The sequence below is a fragment of the Pistacia vera genome, unplaced genomic scaffold, assembly GCF_008641045.1.
Source record: "Pistacia vera cultivar Batoury unplaced genomic scaffold, PisVer_v2 Contig459, whole genome shotgun sequence".
Lineage (NCBI taxonomy): Eukaryota > Viridiplantae > Streptophyta > Magnoliopsida > Sapindales > Anacardiaceae > Pistacia > Pistacia vera.
The window spans coordinates 385,324-403,676 of record NW_022196289.1 but is presented as its reverse complement, the minus strand read 5'-3'; the positions used below and the strand labels follow the sequence as shown (position 1 = coordinate 403,676).

The 18,353-nt window shown below is 34.1% G+C and overlaps 2 protein-coding genes and 1 pseudogene across 2 annotated transcripts; 2 read left to right on the top strand and 1 right to left on the bottom strand.

Annotated features, from left to right (window-relative positions):
* Positions 1-5,714: 5,714 nt before the first annotated feature.
* Positions 5,715-6,459, top strand: LOC116144852 (annotated as a pseudogene).
* An 8,649-nt stretch (positions 6,460-15,108) lies between these two features.
* LOC116144893 (light-regulated protein, chloroplastic-like) lies at positions 15,109-15,994 on the top strand. Its single transcript, XM_031430311.1, has 3 exons — positions 15,109-15,356; positions 15,544-15,702; positions 15,794-15,994. Exons 1-3 carry the CDS (start codon positions 15,184-15,186, stop codon positions 15,867-15,869), a joined length of 408 nt encoding a protein of 135 aa, XP_031286171.1. The 5' UTR covers positions 15,109-15,183; the 3' UTR covers positions 15,870-15,994.
* A 42-nt stretch (positions 15,995-16,036) lies between these two features.
* LOC116144892 lies at positions 16,037-17,779 on the bottom strand. Its single transcript, XM_031430310.1, has 6 exons — positions 17,672-17,779; positions 17,427-17,594; positions 17,039-17,149; positions 16,858-16,950; positions 16,661-16,767; positions 16,037-16,473 (listed from the first exon to the last, which is right to left on the bottom strand). The coding sequence occupies exons 1-6, from the start codon at positions 17,755-17,757 to the stop codon at positions 16,334-16,336; spliced, it is 705 nt and encodes a 234-aa protein (XP_031286170.1). The 5' UTR covers positions 17,758-17,779; the 3' UTR covers positions 16,037-16,333.
* Positions 17,780-18,353: the final 574 nt, after the last annotated feature.

The following is an 18,353-nucleotide window of genomic DNA, read 5'->3' as shown; positions in this document are numbered from 1 at the left end:
ACTAGGTAGGCACACGGAACAGGTCTTATCTATAGAACTCTATTATCGGCCCAATCGGAATTGGGCCTGAGCTTCCAACTTTGTTGAAGGTGTCTTCGTTTTTGGACCTATTTAGGCCGAGGACATTTTTTGGCCCTAACAGTGACATTATTCCCTTGTACTCCTTGAGCACATTGGCAATTTCTTTCGGCCATCATATGTTATTTCCTCTTTTGCTGAGATTTTGAATCTTACTCAAACTATTAAACTTAATCTGATAAAGTCAAAAAATCATATTTATTTTTTTATTGGGATTATCTCTCAAAATAGGACTTAGTATCCTATTAGGATTCCAACCCCTTGGGTTCACTATAAAAACAGAGGCATACCCTCTCATTATTCAATCAATCTCCAATATTCAATCTCTACTACTCAAAATCACCTCCTTACTCTAAATTCTTGCTCCCGATTATTCTACACATTTGCCATAATCTTGGCCTCCGACAAGACTTCCGGTAACTCTTCTTCCTATTAATTCTTATTAAATTATCTCTGTCAGCCTGGTTGACTTGAGCGTCGAAGTGTCTACGACAAACACCACCCGATATTTTCCATAAGCTTCACTCTTGTCCTTTCATTTGTGCAGGTCCGACGGATTGTCAGTAGCCTCAATCTCACGGGATTAGACTCTATTTTTGTAACAGCAGACTTTTTGCATCTACACTAGCTCTTATAATTAGACTTTGTAAAAATTGGTTTTACTTTTAAGGTATTGAGAGGAGTTGTAAAGACTATTAATCTTGTCACTCTGACTCTCGTTTTTCAATGATGGTACTCAGTGTCAATACACATCTCTTGGGACACTATGATTGCCAATGTGGACCATTGCAAACGAAACAGTTATACCAAGACTAATTAGGATCTTTCTTACCTTTCTTTCATCACTTCGTGGCTAGTGTTTTTGCCCTTTGTGTCATTAGAATAATACTCTTTTGCTTCAACTTTGCCATGCTTGGTTCTGGAATTCTTTTGTTTGGAAAAACCACTTTTTCGATACTCTGTGAGGGACTCCCTATTGCCAAGGCTACGGCTACACCTTTCACCCGACGCCTATATAATTCTTGTGATATCCAATTCCAGAGCGCATCCATAAAGTTGAATAGCAAATTTTCCTCACTCATGTTATTGATATGCCATATTAGCCTAATAAACCCTTTTGACATGCTCTACGGTTGAAGAAGTGTGTTTCCACTCTTACATTCTCTTTCTCGTATCATGAGCCATATTCTTAGAATAGAATTGGCGCTTCAACTCTTTCATGAGCTCTTGATGACTCGATTTTTCTAGTCCCATTTTTTAGTTTTAACATAATTCATATGCCAGCAACTAACAACAAGATTAGTAAGATAAAGAGTAGCATTGTTTACTTTTTCCACTTTCATCAAGCACCTTCAATCGCCAAACTAGTATCACTCAAGTTGGCTTCGTCCTCTACCATTGTTCTCATTTCTGAAGATCACTGATCTAAACAAGTATTTTTGTAATTCATGTAATGTGTATTGTGGAGTTGAAATATGAAAGTTTGAGTTATGATGATTTGAAGTTCTTGTAATTATTTGTTGTGTTTTTTTTTTTTAAATATATTATATGAATTTTAGTTAGATTTCCATGCATTTCGATCTTAAGTAAACAAAGAAAAGAGACGGACATAAAAAACATGATTTGGATGCCTGTTTACACATGTAGTGTGAAAATCTTCAATTAGCTAGAAACATTATGCGAAATGGATCATAACATATAATGATCCACTTCATGTAATCCATTACGCGAAGGGGATTTTACCACGCTAAATAAAGTTTTCAGTGTGGATCATATTCTATGTTATAAAAACTTCACTTAGCATGGTAAAAATCCATTTTCATCAATTACATGAAGTGGATCATATTATATGTTACGATCTACTTCGCGTATTCTTTCTGGCTAACAAGAGATTTTGACGCTAAGTCAATGAGAAGGCATCCAAAATCATGTTTCTTATGTCTAATCCATTTTCTTTGTATATTTACGACCAAATCTAACTAAAATTCATATATAATAAGAAAACACACACCCAATAATTAAAACAAACTTCAAATCATCCTAATTCAATAATTTCAACAAACTTTCTTATTCCAACTTCATAATACACAGTACATACATTACAACAATACTTGCTTAGATTAATGATTTTATCTTAATAAAGTGAAAGATCCTTCATTTGGAAGCTTTGCAGAAAGTTGAATGATGTTTATGGTTTGAGAAGTAAAGTAGAAAGGTGAATATTCTGCTCAAGTGTGGGAGAGTTTAGAGGTAAGGGTATTTTAGTATTAAAATGTAGGTGTTGGTTTTGTTTGAAATTCAGGTTAATTACATATAACGCCCTAAAATTTAGGCTAATTTTTCAATTTCTCTAAAATCCAACCTTACAAGTGATTTTGTCCATTCTATGTATCAACCATTTTTCAAAGACTAGGATTCTCTCCTATACTGAGCTTAACCTGAACAAAATGTAATGGTGTGATTGATTGGCGGGCGCTTTATAAAAAAATAAAAAACGAAAAATAAATCTTAACCAAGAACAGACTTGTTAAGAGGAGACTGCCGACTGGGGCTGGTGACCCATTAAAAATAAGTTCATTAATTTTGTTTACTTCTCTATTTTGACCAGGCTATACTTGTGTTAATGTTTTTAGATGTGACCCAATCCACCTACTTTTTCTATATGTATATTAGATTAGTTACAATGCCGTTCAGTTTTTTTCTAGACTTATATATATATATATATATATATAAAGAGATGGCAATGGGCTGGGTTGGGACGGGGTAACTCTTGACCCGGGCCCAAGCCCGACCCCATGATCTAGGCCCAAGTCCAACTCGAGCCCGTTGTGGGGATGTCGAGTAATGTTCGGGCCTAGCCCAATGGGTTTTTTGTGACTCCTAATCCCGATCCATGTTAATTTTTATAATTTATTTTCTCATACACAATCTTTGATATATTTTTCTTTGTAATTCATATTAAGTTAATTAATAATATCTCTTGCTTTAATCACTATATTTTGTGTGTGTATATAAAATATTTGATCCAAAGCATGTATTTCTTTATTTATTTGAATGAAAGTAAACATCCTTATTAAATGGTTTATGTAATGGATGTGATTTGACCAAGAAGTTTGATTAAAGTAAATGACCCATCTAAATAGATGCGGTGATGGAATAGGTACAATGAATAGTTGTAACCTATATGAAAGGTTTTGTAAAATAGTATAAATAAAAGTATAAAGCACTAGAACTATACAACTTAAAAAACTTCCCTCATTCAACTTACGATTGTCTTGAAATCTCTCTTAACATAATTCTTGTCCTTTCTACTACGTTCATACACTTTCCTATCAGGGTGTTTTAGGGAAAGTGTTCATACACACTTCAAATCCGTTTTATTTTCTGTTTTCATTAATATCATATTCGTGTCGTGTCAAATTTTCTCAAGTCAAACCCTACCCATAAATATAATATGATTGAATCCTTATAAATAATTTTATACTAGAATATTAAACTATATCCCTAAACACATAAATATTCACACATTCTTATTAATATTTTTTCTTACAATACTAATAATATAAGGAAAATTCGATATTGAAGTCTCAATTTAAATTTTCAATGTGGTGTATAAAATATAATTCATCTTTCTGCAAAAAGTTTCATCATTGAAACCATATATAAAATGTTAATAAAGCATGAAATTATCACATCTTACCATTAAATTCTATAAATTTATGAGAAAAGTTTTAGAAAGCATTATTACCTATATTGAATTTGAATATAACGACTTTGAAAAAATGAGACATTTTATGTTGAATAATAGCAAAAATTAGAAATAATAGTTGAAATTAGGAATAATACTAGAGCAATTATGTTAAAATTTTAATAAATGAAATACATAATTATTCTATTAGATCTTATTTATTACACTTTTTTAAATACTTTAATACTAATTTACTATAATATATTTAATCAAAAAGTCAAAATGGTGAAACTTTTTCTGGACTAAACCCCAACATGGCTTCTCGTAAAACAAATTGCTTTAAACAAATGAATTCATATAATGTTATTGGATCGTGTTCAATTTTACCAAGCTAAACCCTTTTTGGGGTGTGTTTGGTTAAGAGTAATCTCTTATTATTAAAGTAATATTATCTTATATTACTTGATTACTCGTTGTCAAGTAATATAAGATTATAGTGATCTTTCATAATCAATAATAATTACTATTGTCAATATAAGAGGTAATCTGATTATCTCCATTTTTTTAAGTATTTTAAGATTACTTGTTAATCTTATTTTTGTTATAATTTTATCCTTAATTATTAAAAATTTTGGACAATAATACCTTTGTTTTGAAAAAAAATTACAAAAAAATTCAAGGACTATTTTATCCTTATATATAAAGTTTTTAGCACATAAATACCCCTGCACTTTGAAAAAAATTACCCAATAGTGGTGGTCACCGGCCGTCGAAAACTTGCGACGATGGCCTGCTAGCGTTGGAATGATGCACGATCGAATAGATCTGACTGATCTGGTTGGAAAAGGCCAAATCTATGGCTTTTGGCCGTTAACAACGACTAGATCTTTGGTCGTCGTTAACAGCCAGATAGCCAGATAGATCTAGCTGTCATTGACCACCAGATCATGGCCGCCAATGGCCAGAACACTTGCCGTCAACGGCAAGAACACTGGCCGTTAACGACAATTAGTTTTGGCTGTTAATGACGACCGGTTTTGGCCATTTCCCGAAAATGAACTTATCGACATACGATTGGTTAGATCAGGTCGGTTGTGTGCTGTTATGGCCATTGCCTTAGTCGCCACCAATGGTGGCATGCAGTCGGTAGTGGCTTGGGGTAGGTATGACTGCTTTTGTTAAGTTTTAAACTTTTTAGGTTACTGGGGTGTTTTAGCAAAATTTCAAATACAAGAAGTTAAATGAAATTATTTAAAAAATCATATCATATTAATAATTAAAAAGGAGGGTAATTTAGTAAATTATATAACATACCCACCATTTTATTCCAACCAACTAAACACATTTTACTAAACATTTCTAATAATCTTCAAAGTAATCTATTATTTTATTAATATAATATTTTAAATAATACAATATCCTCTTACCCAAATCCACCCTTAAAAGTTTTGAATAACTAATCTTAGTTCATTTTCCTTTTCAAATCGGTCTATCTGTCTTAAAACCAAAATTTGCACTAGATTTTGTCCTTTTCCAAGCCCCTTAAAACCACCCAATCATTCAAAGCTTTTATTATTTTTAAATGACTATTACTAAATTAATCAACCAAGATTTTGTCCTTTTCAATGTCTCTCTTTATCAAATTCTATTTGATTTGTAGTTTAAAAAAAAAAAAAAAAAAAAAAACTATTGAAGAACTTAATTCTTACCAAATATGTTTATTTATACTAATCACACTGAAACTTCAATATTTATTAGATTATTTATAACTTATTTCAAATCATACAAACAAATTATAATATATACTTTTCAGTTCCTAAAATCAAATTTGGAAGTTTTCAATATTCATAAAAGTCCAAGCCCATGGGCCTCTATCAAGGGATACACATCCCTATCCATTCACCAAAAAATCTTCGCTACCTTATCTATTCAACTCATTAATCAACTTCACATATTATCAGTAATACTATAGTGTAGGATTCCACTTCTCTCAAAACTTGATACAACTCGAGACACAAAATGCAGGCAGCTTTGAGCTTTTCACCATCATTTCTCCCTTGTTACACCCACAAACACTGGCTTTGGCAGGCAGAATCACGCCAAGACTGCAGACTCCCCTGTGTCCCCTCATCAAAGTAACTCCTGCGACTAATGACACTCAACAGTCGACTATAGCTCCTGACCTCGTAAGTAACATCATTACCGTTTGCTTATTAGGGATGGCAAAATGGTTCTTGGGACTGGCCCCCAGTTTGGGCGAGGAATTCCCAACTTCCTGGCTTCAGTGACTTGGCTTTAAACTTATGTAGATAGTTTAAAAGGTGAATAATACTTGAGCTAAATCAAGTTTATATTGTAGTGTATTTCCAGCTGAAGCTTGTGAGACATTGGAGGGGATGCATGTGATGCTGAATGTACCCTGAAGTCAAGCCCAAACCTGAGATCCAGAGCAGCAGGCCAAGACTAGTTCAGAGCCGATTGACAGAGAATATCTGGACTACAGCAGTCCGAAGACGTAAGATGCACTAATCCCATCAATTGTTTAAGATCTTTTGTTTGCACTACAGAATTTGAACAAGTATCTTTTGTTTGAAAATTGTTACAGTGTGTTTCCAGGAGAGGCTTGTGATGATCTTGGAGGAGAATTCTGCGAACCCGAGTATCAGAAGGAGTTTACTAGAACAACCTATTGATGACTTAATATTGAAGGTCTATCTTCTGTTTCTTATGTAAATAGCCATGGATTCGCAGTCTAACAGCGAGTTTAAATAATGAAATAAGCTTTAAATCCAGCTATCAATTTAGATTTGCAAAATATCCTCTTGATCAATTGGAAAAGCACATACCTAAAGGAGATAGATCCAGTAGAGAAATTTAGGATCAAATACACAGTGCAAAAGTTTTCGCCATTTTGCTGTCAAAAAAGGAATACTAAAAGAAGCCTCCTATATGAGTATAATATCTAAGACAAACCAGAATTAAGTGTACAACTGAATCAAACAACAATATTTGCTATCACAATACACTTTTAAGTCATTCCCTTCAAAAATAGATACTGAATAAGGAGCTATTTACTATTTTGCAGTTCGATCAAACAAAATAGGAAACTAAAACTCGAAAGTAAGTTTAGCAACATCACTGTACACCTCCTCTGTCACCTTCCAATAACAGATACTGAAGAGCTATGGAGTACTTTGCAGTTCTCGACCCCCCCACACTGCCGCTGCATGAATTGTCATATTTTTCAACAGAAATGATCCAAAGCCATCACCTTGATCACAAAAACCCATTAATCATGTCGTAACAATCAAAGACGATTGGTACGAAGAAAACACAAATCTAGAGCGGATAAAAAAAAAAAAAAAAACTATGACCTATATTTCACAAACACTATAAGCCATCAAGACAATGGTTGATTCTAACTTTCACATAATCCATTTATTCTATAACTGACCTTTGATTGTAAAGATGCTTGAGATCCATCTCTTATAAATAAATAGCAACCTCGGAGTGTTCCCGTGGTGTGTTATCAGACAACAGAAGCTTGCAAGGTCCTTTTTCACTACAAATTGAATTCAAAACACATACAATGCAATCATCGGAGAAAATCCACGTGGTTATATCATTTAGTTGGAGAAACGATTACTTACTTTGCATTCGTTATGGCATTGTGACATAAAGCTGAGATCCTCACCATAAGCCAAGTCTCTACCACGAGATTAGCATATCTTTCTTGGCAAGTCCTAATAGTTTAAGGAAACAGTAAAATGTAATGTGAAGTTGCCATGACTTTTAGTTTGATTCAAACTCACAAAACTAAAAAGAGAAACCTTTCATCAAAGAAATCTCCAAATCATCACAACCACTGCAGCAGAAATGTACATGCGGTGAAATGCAGCAAAGTACTTCTTAACCTTCATCATCATCCAAATATCTTCAAGAAAATCAAAATGTTATAAAACAATTTAATTTTCGGCACAATAATAAATGTTACAAACCCATGAGAGCTTAGCCGGATGGTCAGGGTTTGCTCTCAGCCTCTCATGGGCACCTGCATGGCCAAAGGCCATTATTTCCCGCTTCCTAAAGATTGCAGGGTTCGGCTGGGCTCCAGTTTTTCGAAGCCTGACTAGCAAAGCAAGTAACGGCATTTCTGGATTCTCAATAAATAAATAATGTTACAATACTTAAAGGAAGTTGATGCTTACTTAATTTGGATACGCTTAAAGACATGGGACGAGGGATCATGCCTTGTGGAGAAAGGGGGGCTTAGTTTCAAGCCTGCGGCGGTTACATAAAAACATGACTTTGCCATTCCCATGCTCTGCAATGCTGAATTGAATGCAAATTGGAACAGCACGACGTCTTCCCACTACAACAATAGGCATAACTGAATTGAATTGATAAGCAAATATTGGGTATTAAAGAAAGAATTGAGTTTGATTACCAAGAAGGAGGGCCTAGAGAAGCATGAATGGGTCAGACTTAGACACGTTTGGCTACTCTTACTCAAGAAGAACCTCTCCACCATCCTCGTTTTACCGTCGCAATTCCCGGACAATGGGTTAATTTGAAATGTATCAATTTCGATTATTAATGTCATGAATTTTTAATATTTTTTAGAATAATAATTGGATAAATGCTTAAACAATTATATGAAAAGAAACGATATTTAACCTAACCGGTTAACTTTAAAATTAATAAAAAAATTAATTGAGATAGAATGCAATATATAAGGAAATTGTAATTTAAAACAAATGTTTAATTATAAAAATGGGGGCGTTCACTATATGGCAACTGCCTTAGTTGCTGGGGGTTGAACTAACACGTTTATCACACCTACAGTTTCGAAATTTGAACATTACTATTTGCGAGTATTCCATAAAGTATCAGGTGATGACATTCGGTAAGGGTTTTGGCTGGTGGCTTGGTCTAGGCCTAGCTCATCTTGTAATCTATTCTCTCCTAGGTAGTAATCTCTTGACACTTTGGTGACATGTACTCCCTGAGCACATTGGCAATTTCTTTCGGCCATCACATAGTCACCAAATAAGTGGTTTTTCGAATCCACTTTCGGCCATCATACATTTCCGGGTTTGAAGTGTAATGTCTCCCCTTGGTGAGAGGTTGGCCTCTGTTTAAATAGTGACTGCAAGGTCTTCGAATCTGGGTGGGATTAAGAGTTCTTGTAGAGTTGTAGTTGTGGTTTTGTGAAAGAGTAGAGCCTTTGGCTCCCTTACCTCAGTAGGAAAGGGAGTCTTAGCATGCCTAGGATACGGATCTTCGGTGAATTAGGGTGTGCGAACTCTTTAGTAAGTTCAATAGTACTAGTACGTAGGCGACCCTGGCTCAAATAATCGTAAGTCCAAGGTGTTTCTAGGGTCAGAACATGGTCTAACACAGCTGGCAACAAGACCTAAATGAATCGGGCCTCTGCTGATTGGGTCCGAATGGTGGGTACTAGGTAGGCACACGGACCAGGTCTTATCTATAGAACTCTATTATCGGCCCAATCGGAATTGGGCCTGAGCTTCCAACTTGTTGAAGTTGTCTTCGTTTTTGGACCTATTTAGGCCGAGGACATTTTTTGGCCCTAACAGTGACATTATTCCCTTGTACTCCTTGAGCACATTGGCAATTTCTTTCGGCCATCATATGTTATTTCCTCTTTTGCTGAGATTTGAATCTTACTCAAACTATAAACTTAATCTGATAAAGTCAAAAAATCATATTTATTTTTTTATTGGGATTATCTCTCAAATAGACTAGTATCCTATTAGGATTCCAACCCCTTGGGTTCACTATAAAACAAGGCATACCCTCTCATTATTCAATCAATCTCCTATTCAATCTCTACTACTCAAAATCACCTCCTTACCTATTCTTGCTCCCGATTATTCTACATTTGCCATAATCTTGGCCTCCGACAAGACTTCCGGTAACTCTTCTTCCTATTAATTCTTATTAAATATCTCTGTCAGCCTGGTTGACTTGAGCGTCGAAGTGTCTACGACAAACACCACCCGATATTTTCCATAAGCTTCACTCTTGTCCTTTCATTTGTGCGTCCGACGGATTGTCAGTAGCCTCAATCTCACGGGATTAGACTCTATTTTTGTAACAGCAGACTTTTTGCATCTACACTAGCTTATAATTAGACTTTGTAAAAATTGGTTTTACTTTAAGGTATTGAGAGGAGTTGTAAAGACTATTAATCTTGTCACTCTGACTCTCGTTTTTCAATGATGGTACTCATGTCATACACATCTCTGGACACTATGATTGCCATGTGGACCATTGCAAACGAACAGTTATACCAGACTAATTAGGATCTTTCTTACCTTTCTTTCATCACTTCGTGGCTAGTGTTTTTGCCCTTGTGTCATTAGAATAATACTCTTTTGCTTCAACTTTGCCAGTGCTGGTTCTGGAATCTTTTGTTTGGAAAAACCACTTTTTCGATACTCTGTGAGGGACTCCTATTGCCAAGGCTACGGCTACACCTTTCACCCGACGCCTATATAATTCTTGTGATATCCAATTCCAGAGCGCTCCATAAAGTTGAATAGCAAATTTTCCTCACCATGTTATTGATATGCCATATTAGCCTAATAAACCCTTTTGACATGCTCTACGGTTGAAGAATTGCATGTGTTTCCACTCTTACATTCTCTTTCTCGTATCATGAGCCTTTCTTAGAATAATTGGCGCTTCAACTCTTTCATGAGCTCTTGATGACTCGATTTTTCTAGTCCCATTTTTAGTTTTAACATAATTCATATGCCAGCAACTAACAACAAGATTAGTAAATAAAGAGTACATTGTTACCTTTTCCACTTTCATCAATCACAACTAGTATCACTCAAGTTGGCTTCGTCCTCTACCATGTTCTCATTTCTGAAGATCATTGATCTAAATAAGTATTATTTTGTAATTCATGTAATGTGTATTGTGGAGTTGAAATATGAAAGTTTGAGTTATGATGATTGAAGTTCTTGTAATTATTTGTTGTGTATTTTTTTTTTAAATATATTATATGAATTTTAGTTAGATTTCCATGCATTTCGATCTTAAGTAAACAAGAAAAGAGACGGACATAAAAAACATGATTTGGATGCCTGTTTACACATGTATGTGAAAATCTTCAATTAGCTAGAAACATTATGCGAAATGGATCATAACATATAATGATCCCTTCATGTAATCCATTACGCGAAGGGGATTTTACCACGCTAATAAAGTTTTCAGTGTGGATCATATTCTATGTTATAAAAACTTCACTTAGCATGGTAAAAATCCTTTTCATCAATTCATGAAGTGGATCATATTATATGTTCGATTACTTCGCGTATTCTTTCTGCTAACAGAGATTTTGACGCTAAGTCAATGAGAAGGCATCCAAAATCATGTTTCTTATGTCTAATCCATTTTCTTTGTATATTTACGACCAAATCTAACTAAAATTCATATATAATAAGAAACACAACACCCAATAATTAAAACAACTTCAAATCATCCTTTCAATAATTTCAACAAACTTCTTATTCCAACTTCATAATACACAGTACATACATACAACAATACTTGCTTAGATTAATGATTTTATCTTAATAAAGTGAAAGATCCTTCATTTGGAAGCTTTGCAGAAAGTTGAATGATGTTTATGGTTTAGAAGTAAAGTAGAAAGGTGAATATTCTGCTCAAGTGTGGGAGAGTTTAGAGGTAAGGGTATTTTAGTTTAAAATGTAGGTGTTGTTTTTGTTTGAAATTCAGGTTAATTACATATAACGCCCTAAAATTTAGGCTATTTTTCAATTTCTCTAAAATCCAACCTTACAAGTGATTTTGTCCATTCTGTTATCAACCATTTTTCAAAGATAGGATTCTCTCCTATACTGAGCTTAACCTGAACAAAATGTATGGTGTGATTGATTGGCGGGCGCTTTATAAAAAAAATAAAAACGAAAAAATACTTAACCAAGAACAGACTTTTTAAGAGGAGACTGCCGACTGGGGCTGGTGACCCATAAAATAAGTTCATTAATTTTGTTTACTTCTCTTTTTGACCAGGCTATACTTGTGTTAATGTTTTTAGATGTGACCCAATCCACCTACTTTTTCTATATGTATATTAGATTAGTTCCAATGCCGTTCAGTTTTTTTCTAGACTATATATATATATATATATATATAAAGAGATGGCAATGGGCTGGGTTGGGACGGGGTAACTCTTGACCGGCCCAGCCCGACCCCATGATCTAGGCCCAAGTAAAAAAAAAAAAAAAAAAATCTCTCCACATGTATCAGAAATTACAATTTACCTGTATCTTAGTACTCCATCAGGTTTTCAATCGGAGACCTCCCTAAGACATTGTCAAGGACGTCATGTCGGCCTTGCAGGGATGCTGCGGGTGGTGTCGTGACCGATCCACCATAGAGAAAGAAATGCAACATCCATGGCTTAGCTTAAGAGTGGAGGTTGTAGATCTGGGGTTTATTAAAGAGAAGAAAAAAACTAAAAGGAATGATGAAATAATAATTGATTTTAATTCGGGATTACATAAACACCCTGACATTAATATTCTCCAACGGATAATAGAGATTTCTCATGCGAATTTACCTATATACCCTCACTCCCTTTGACTTTGTTAAACATCCCTCTATCACCGTCTTAACAGAAATTCATTTTTAGGGGCTTTTTTAATACTTCCAAAAACCTTGGTGGTGTTTAGATAACCTCATCTCTAGGGGGGAGCCGGTGATTAAAACCCAATTTTAAAGTGTGTGAGAGTACCATTTGTAGTTGTTAAGTTTACCCGTTTACCGCACAAGCCTTTATAATGCTAGAGTTTTATTTTACCTTAAAATAGTTACTCCAAAAAATAATGTTTTGCTTACAAGTAAGTTATCAATACAAACGAACAAAAATTGTATAAAGTTTATGTAAAATAACTACTCTATTTTTTATTTTTTGTCAGTTTGTATAACTCAATTGTAAACATAGTATTACTCTTCTCCAAATAAAAATTTTGTCTTCTGGGTATCATAAATAACAATTTACCCCCATTCCTCACTACTAGAATTTTCCGTTGATGATAGAGGGAAATTGTTATTTATGATACCCGAGGAGAAAATTTGTTATCTTGGAAAATCTTAAGGGGAAAAACTAAAATCCAATTCTATCATTTGTGGAAGGTTTTGTTTCTACTAGTATGTAGTTCAATGATTTTCTAGAGTTGAAAGTAGTGGATTGAGTATGTTTGGATTGAAAGAAGATGAAGAGAAAAATAGAGAGGATGCTTTGAAAACTAGATTTGATTGTATATTGTTATAAGCCCTTACTCTTAGATAGAGGTGGGCAAGGCTGGGGCCCTGGAGGAGGGACTGGCTGGGCTCGGTCCCTCCTCCCTTGGGCCTGGGACCAATTCTTGGAAGGGCTGGGGCTATTTGCCTAGCTCTACTCTTAGTCTTAGATCTTGGAGGGAAATGTCAAAAGTTTGTTACATTTACTAATTCCATCCACACATGCCTTTCTCTCTCTACTTTGAGCTTTAATTAATAAACCCCACTTCTTACTAAATTTACCCAATCTTAGCCCTATTCTTACTCTCAAATCTAGCTTCTACGATAATTCTTTAGATCTCATCTCTTATTCTTCTTCTTCTTTCATTATTCATCCAAAACTTTAAATTACTGATTCACATCAAAATGAGTTAATGTTTCTCCTCTTCTTCAAGAATTAGTTTTTGGGTTTCGTATCCTTCTACACTCAAAGCAAGTATAAGTCAATCAATCTTGAAAATATTATAATCATAATATTTATTAAAAAACCTCTTGAATAAATATTATCAATTAGTGTGTAATTTTTTCAGACTTTCGCAATTGGAGGATAGAAGTTATAAATCCTTCAATTAAGGGACAATTACAATTACTTAGTGTTAGATTTAACTTTATATAAGGGTAAAGATGTAATTGAATAAATTTAAATTATTCTTTTTACAAATTAAATAATAAAAATTAAACATTAAAAACACTAAGAATTAGAAGAAAAAACAACTAAACAAAGATTTTAAATTATTCTTTTTCATAAAATAATCAAAATTAAATAGAAAAAACTATTATTATTTTCCTTCATTTTTAATAGTTTTTACTTTTTTAGATTGTCAATTTTTTAATTTTTTATTTCCCTTAAAAAAATTGGTTCTAAAATTTCTTTTGTCTTTTTAAATTTAGGTTTTAAGAACTAAATAATTTCAGAAAAAGAAAAAGAAATTCAAGGGTATTTTGTCATTTTACTTTAATTTTAACGGTAAATAACCATTAAATGTCCTTTAATTGAACAATTTGTAACTTCTTACCTCTCATTAAAAAAGTTTGAAAACTTTGTACTTTAATTGATAATACCCTAAGTAACTTATGGAAAGCTGGTGTTAATGATTTATCATAATACTATTTTACCCACAACTAAAAAGATGGGGGTTAACGGAAACAAAAAAAAAAAAGCAAGTAATTAAATTATTAATTAATGTTTCTTTTACCCTTTTTAACAACATGTTTTCAAGGGTGTTTGTCTAAGTTTATAAGCTGGTTAAACTAACTTATAAGTTCTAAAATTAAGCTGACCTGTTTGTTTATAGCTTTTTTGAACTTATAAGTTGAGCTTATAAGCCAAAAAAAAAAAAAAAAGTTGGGAGAAGGTACCTTTTTTTGTTTGCTTATAAGCACTCTGCTTATAAGTTAGTTTGACCAAATATATTACTACATTATCCTTGTTTAATTTTAAAATTCTATAGTATACCCTTATTTAATGTAGTACCTTTTTTAGTCATTTAATAATAAAATATACTTATAAGCCAAATTTTACCAAACATGTCAACTACTTATCAGTTACTTATAAGTACTTTAACGAAACACGTAATTGCTTAAAATTTCAAATGCTTATAAGCTAAAATTGGCTTATAAGTACTTATTGCTTATAAGCTAATTTTCATAAGCTCACACAAACACCCTCTTAATGTCTCTCTTTATCAAATTCTCTATTTGATTTGTAGTTAAAAAAAAAAAAAAAACTATATGAAGAACTTCATTCTTACCAAATATGTTTTTATATACTAATCACACTGAAACTTCAATAACTATTATTAGATTATATTATACCTTATTTCAAATCATAAATCAAGCAAATTATAATATATACTTTTCAGTTCCCTAAAATCAAATTTGGAAGTTTTCAATAATTTCATAAAAGTCCAAGCCCATGGGCCTCTATCAAGGGATACACATCCCTTATCCATTCGCCAAAAAATCTTCGCTACCTTATCTATTCAACTCATTAATCAACTTCACATATTATTAGTAATACTATAGCATAGGATTCCACTTCTCTCTCAAAACTTGATACAACTGGACACACCAAAATGCAGGCAGCTTTGAGCTTTTCACCATCATTTCTCCCCATTGTTACACCCACAAAAACCTTGGCTTTGGCAGGCAGAATCACGCCAAGACTGCAGACTCCCCTGTGTCCTTCCATCAAAGTAACTCCTGCGACTAATGACACTTCAACAGTCGACTATAGCTCCATGACCTCGTAAGTAAACATCATTACCGTTTGCTTAATTAGGGGATGGCAAAATGGTTCTTGGGGACTGGCCCCAGCCCCCACTTTGGGCTGAGGAATTCCCAACTTCCTGGCTTCAGTGACTTGGCTTTAAACTTATGTAGATAGTTTAAAAGGTGAATAATACTTGAGCTAAGATCAAGTTTATATATTGTAGTGTATTTCCAGCTGAAGCTTGTGAGACAATTGGAGGGGATGCATGTGATGCTGAAATGTACCCTGAAGTCAAGCCCAAACCTGAGATCCAGAGCAGCAAGGCCAAGACTAGTTCAGAGCCGATTGACAGAGAATATCTGGACTACAGCAGTCCGAAGACGTAAGATGCACTAATCCCATCAATTGTTTAAGATCTTTTGTTTGCAACTACAGAATTTGAACAAGTATCTTTTGTTTGAAAATTGTTACAGTGTGTTTCCAGGAGAGGCTTGTGATGATCTTGGAGGAGAATTCTGCGAACCCGAGTATCAGGAAGGAGTTTACTAGAACAACCTATTGATGACTTAATAATTGAAGGTCTATCTTCTGTTTCTTATGTAAATAGCCATGGATTCGCAGTGTATCTAACAGCGAGCTTAAATAATGAAATAAGCTTTAAATCCAACTATCAATTTAGTATTTGCAAAATATCCTCTTGATCAAATTGGAAAAGCACATACCTCAAAGGAGATAGATCCAGTAGAGAAATTTAGGATCAAATACACAGTGCAAAAAGTTTTCGCCATTTTGCTTTCAAAAAAGGAATACTAAAAGAAGGCCTCATAAGAGTATAATATTCTAAGACAAACCAGAATTAAGTGTACAACTGAATCAAACAACAATATTTGCTATCACAATACACTTTTAAGTCATTCCCTTCAAAAATAGATACTGAATAAGGAGCTATTTACTATTTTGCAGTTCGATCAAACAAAATAGGAAACTAAAACTCGAAAGTAAGTTTAGCAACATCACTGTACACCATCCTCTGTCACCTCTTCCAATAACAGATACTGAAGAGCTATGGAGTACTTTGCAGTTCTCGACCACCCCACACTGCCGCTTCCTGAATTGTCAATATTTTTCAACAGAAATGATCCAAAGCCATCACCTTGATCACAAAAACCCAATTAATCATGTCGTAACAATCAAAGACGATTGGTACAGAAGAAAACACAAATCTAGAGCGGATAAAAAAAAAAAAAAAAACTATGACCTATATTTCACAAACACTATAAGCCATCAAGACAATGGTTGATTCTAACTTTCACATAAAATCCATTTATTCTATAACTGACCTTTGATTGTAAAGATGCTTGAGATCCATCTCTTATAAATAAATAGCAACCTCGGAGTGTTCCCGTGGTGTTTATCAGACAACAGAAGCTTGCAAGGTCCTTTTTCACTACAAATTGAATTCAAAAACACATACAATGCTAATCATCGGAGAAAATCCACGTGGTCATATCATTTAGTTGGCGAAACGATTACTTACTTTGCATTCGTTATGGCATTGTGACATAAAGCTAGAATCCTCACCATAGCCAAGTCTCTACCACGAGGATTAGCATATCTTTCTTGGCAAGTCCTAATAGTTTAAGGAAACAGTAAAATGTAATGTGAAGTTGCCATGACTTTTAGTTTGATTCAAACTCACAAAACTTAAAAAGAGAAACCTTTCATCAAAGAAATCTCCAAAATCATCAACAACCACTGCAGCAGGAAATGTATCATGCAGGTGAAATGCAGCAAAGTACTTCTTAATACCTTCATCATCATCCAAATATCTTCAAGAAAATCAAAATGTTATAAAACAATTATAATTTTCGGCACAATAATAAATGTTACAAACCCATGAGAGCTTAGCCGGATGGTCAGGGTTTGCTCTCAGCCTCTCATGGGCACCTGCATGGCCAAAGGCCATTATTTCCCGCTTCCTAAAGATTGCAGGGTTCGGCGGGGCTCCAGTTTTTCGAAGCCAGACTAGCAAAGCAAGTAATGGGCATTTCTGGATTCTCAATAAATAAATAAATGTTACAATACTTAAAGGAAGTTGATGCTTACTTAATTTGGATACGCTTAAAGACATGGGACGAGGGATCAATGCCTTGTGAGAGAAAGGGGGGCTTAGTTTCAAGCCTGCGGCGGTTACATAAAAACATGACTTTGCCATTCCCAGTGCTCTGCAATGCTGAATTGAATGCAAATTGGAACAGCAGCGACGTCTTCCCACTACAACAATAGGCATAACATGAATTGAATTGATAAGCAAATATTGGGTATTAAAGAAAGAATTGAGTTTGATTTACCAAGAAGGAGGGCCTGAGAGAAGCATGAATGGGTCAGACTTAGAAATGGTTTGGCTACTCTTACTCAAGAAGAACCTCTCCACCATCCTCCTTTTACTGTCTGCAATTCCCAGGACAAATGGGTTAATTTGAAATGTACTCAATTTCGATTATAATAATGTCATGAATTTTTAATATTTTTTTAGAATAATAATTTGGATAAAATGCTTAAACAATTATATGAAAAGAAACGATATTTAACCTAACCGGTTAACTTTAAAATTAATAAAAAAATTTAATTGAGATAGAATGCAATATATAAAGAAATTGTAATTTAAAACAAATGTTTAATTATAAAAATTTCGGGGCGTTAACACTATTTGAGGCCTTAGTTGCTGGGGGGTTGACGAAAAACACTGTTTATCACACCTACAGTTTGGAAATTTGAACATTAGTATTTGCGAGTATTCCATAAAGTATCAGGTGATGACATTCGGTAAGGGGTTTTGGCTGGTGGCTTGGTTCTAGGCTCTAACTCAATCTTGTAATCTATCTCTCTTCTAGGTAGTAATCTCTTGAGCAACTTTGGTGACATTGTTCCCTTGAGCACATTGGCAATTTCTTTCGGCCATCATACATGTCTCGAATAGTCACCAAATAAGTGGCTTTTCCCTGCTTAGCTCCATTCTTAAATTATAGTCAA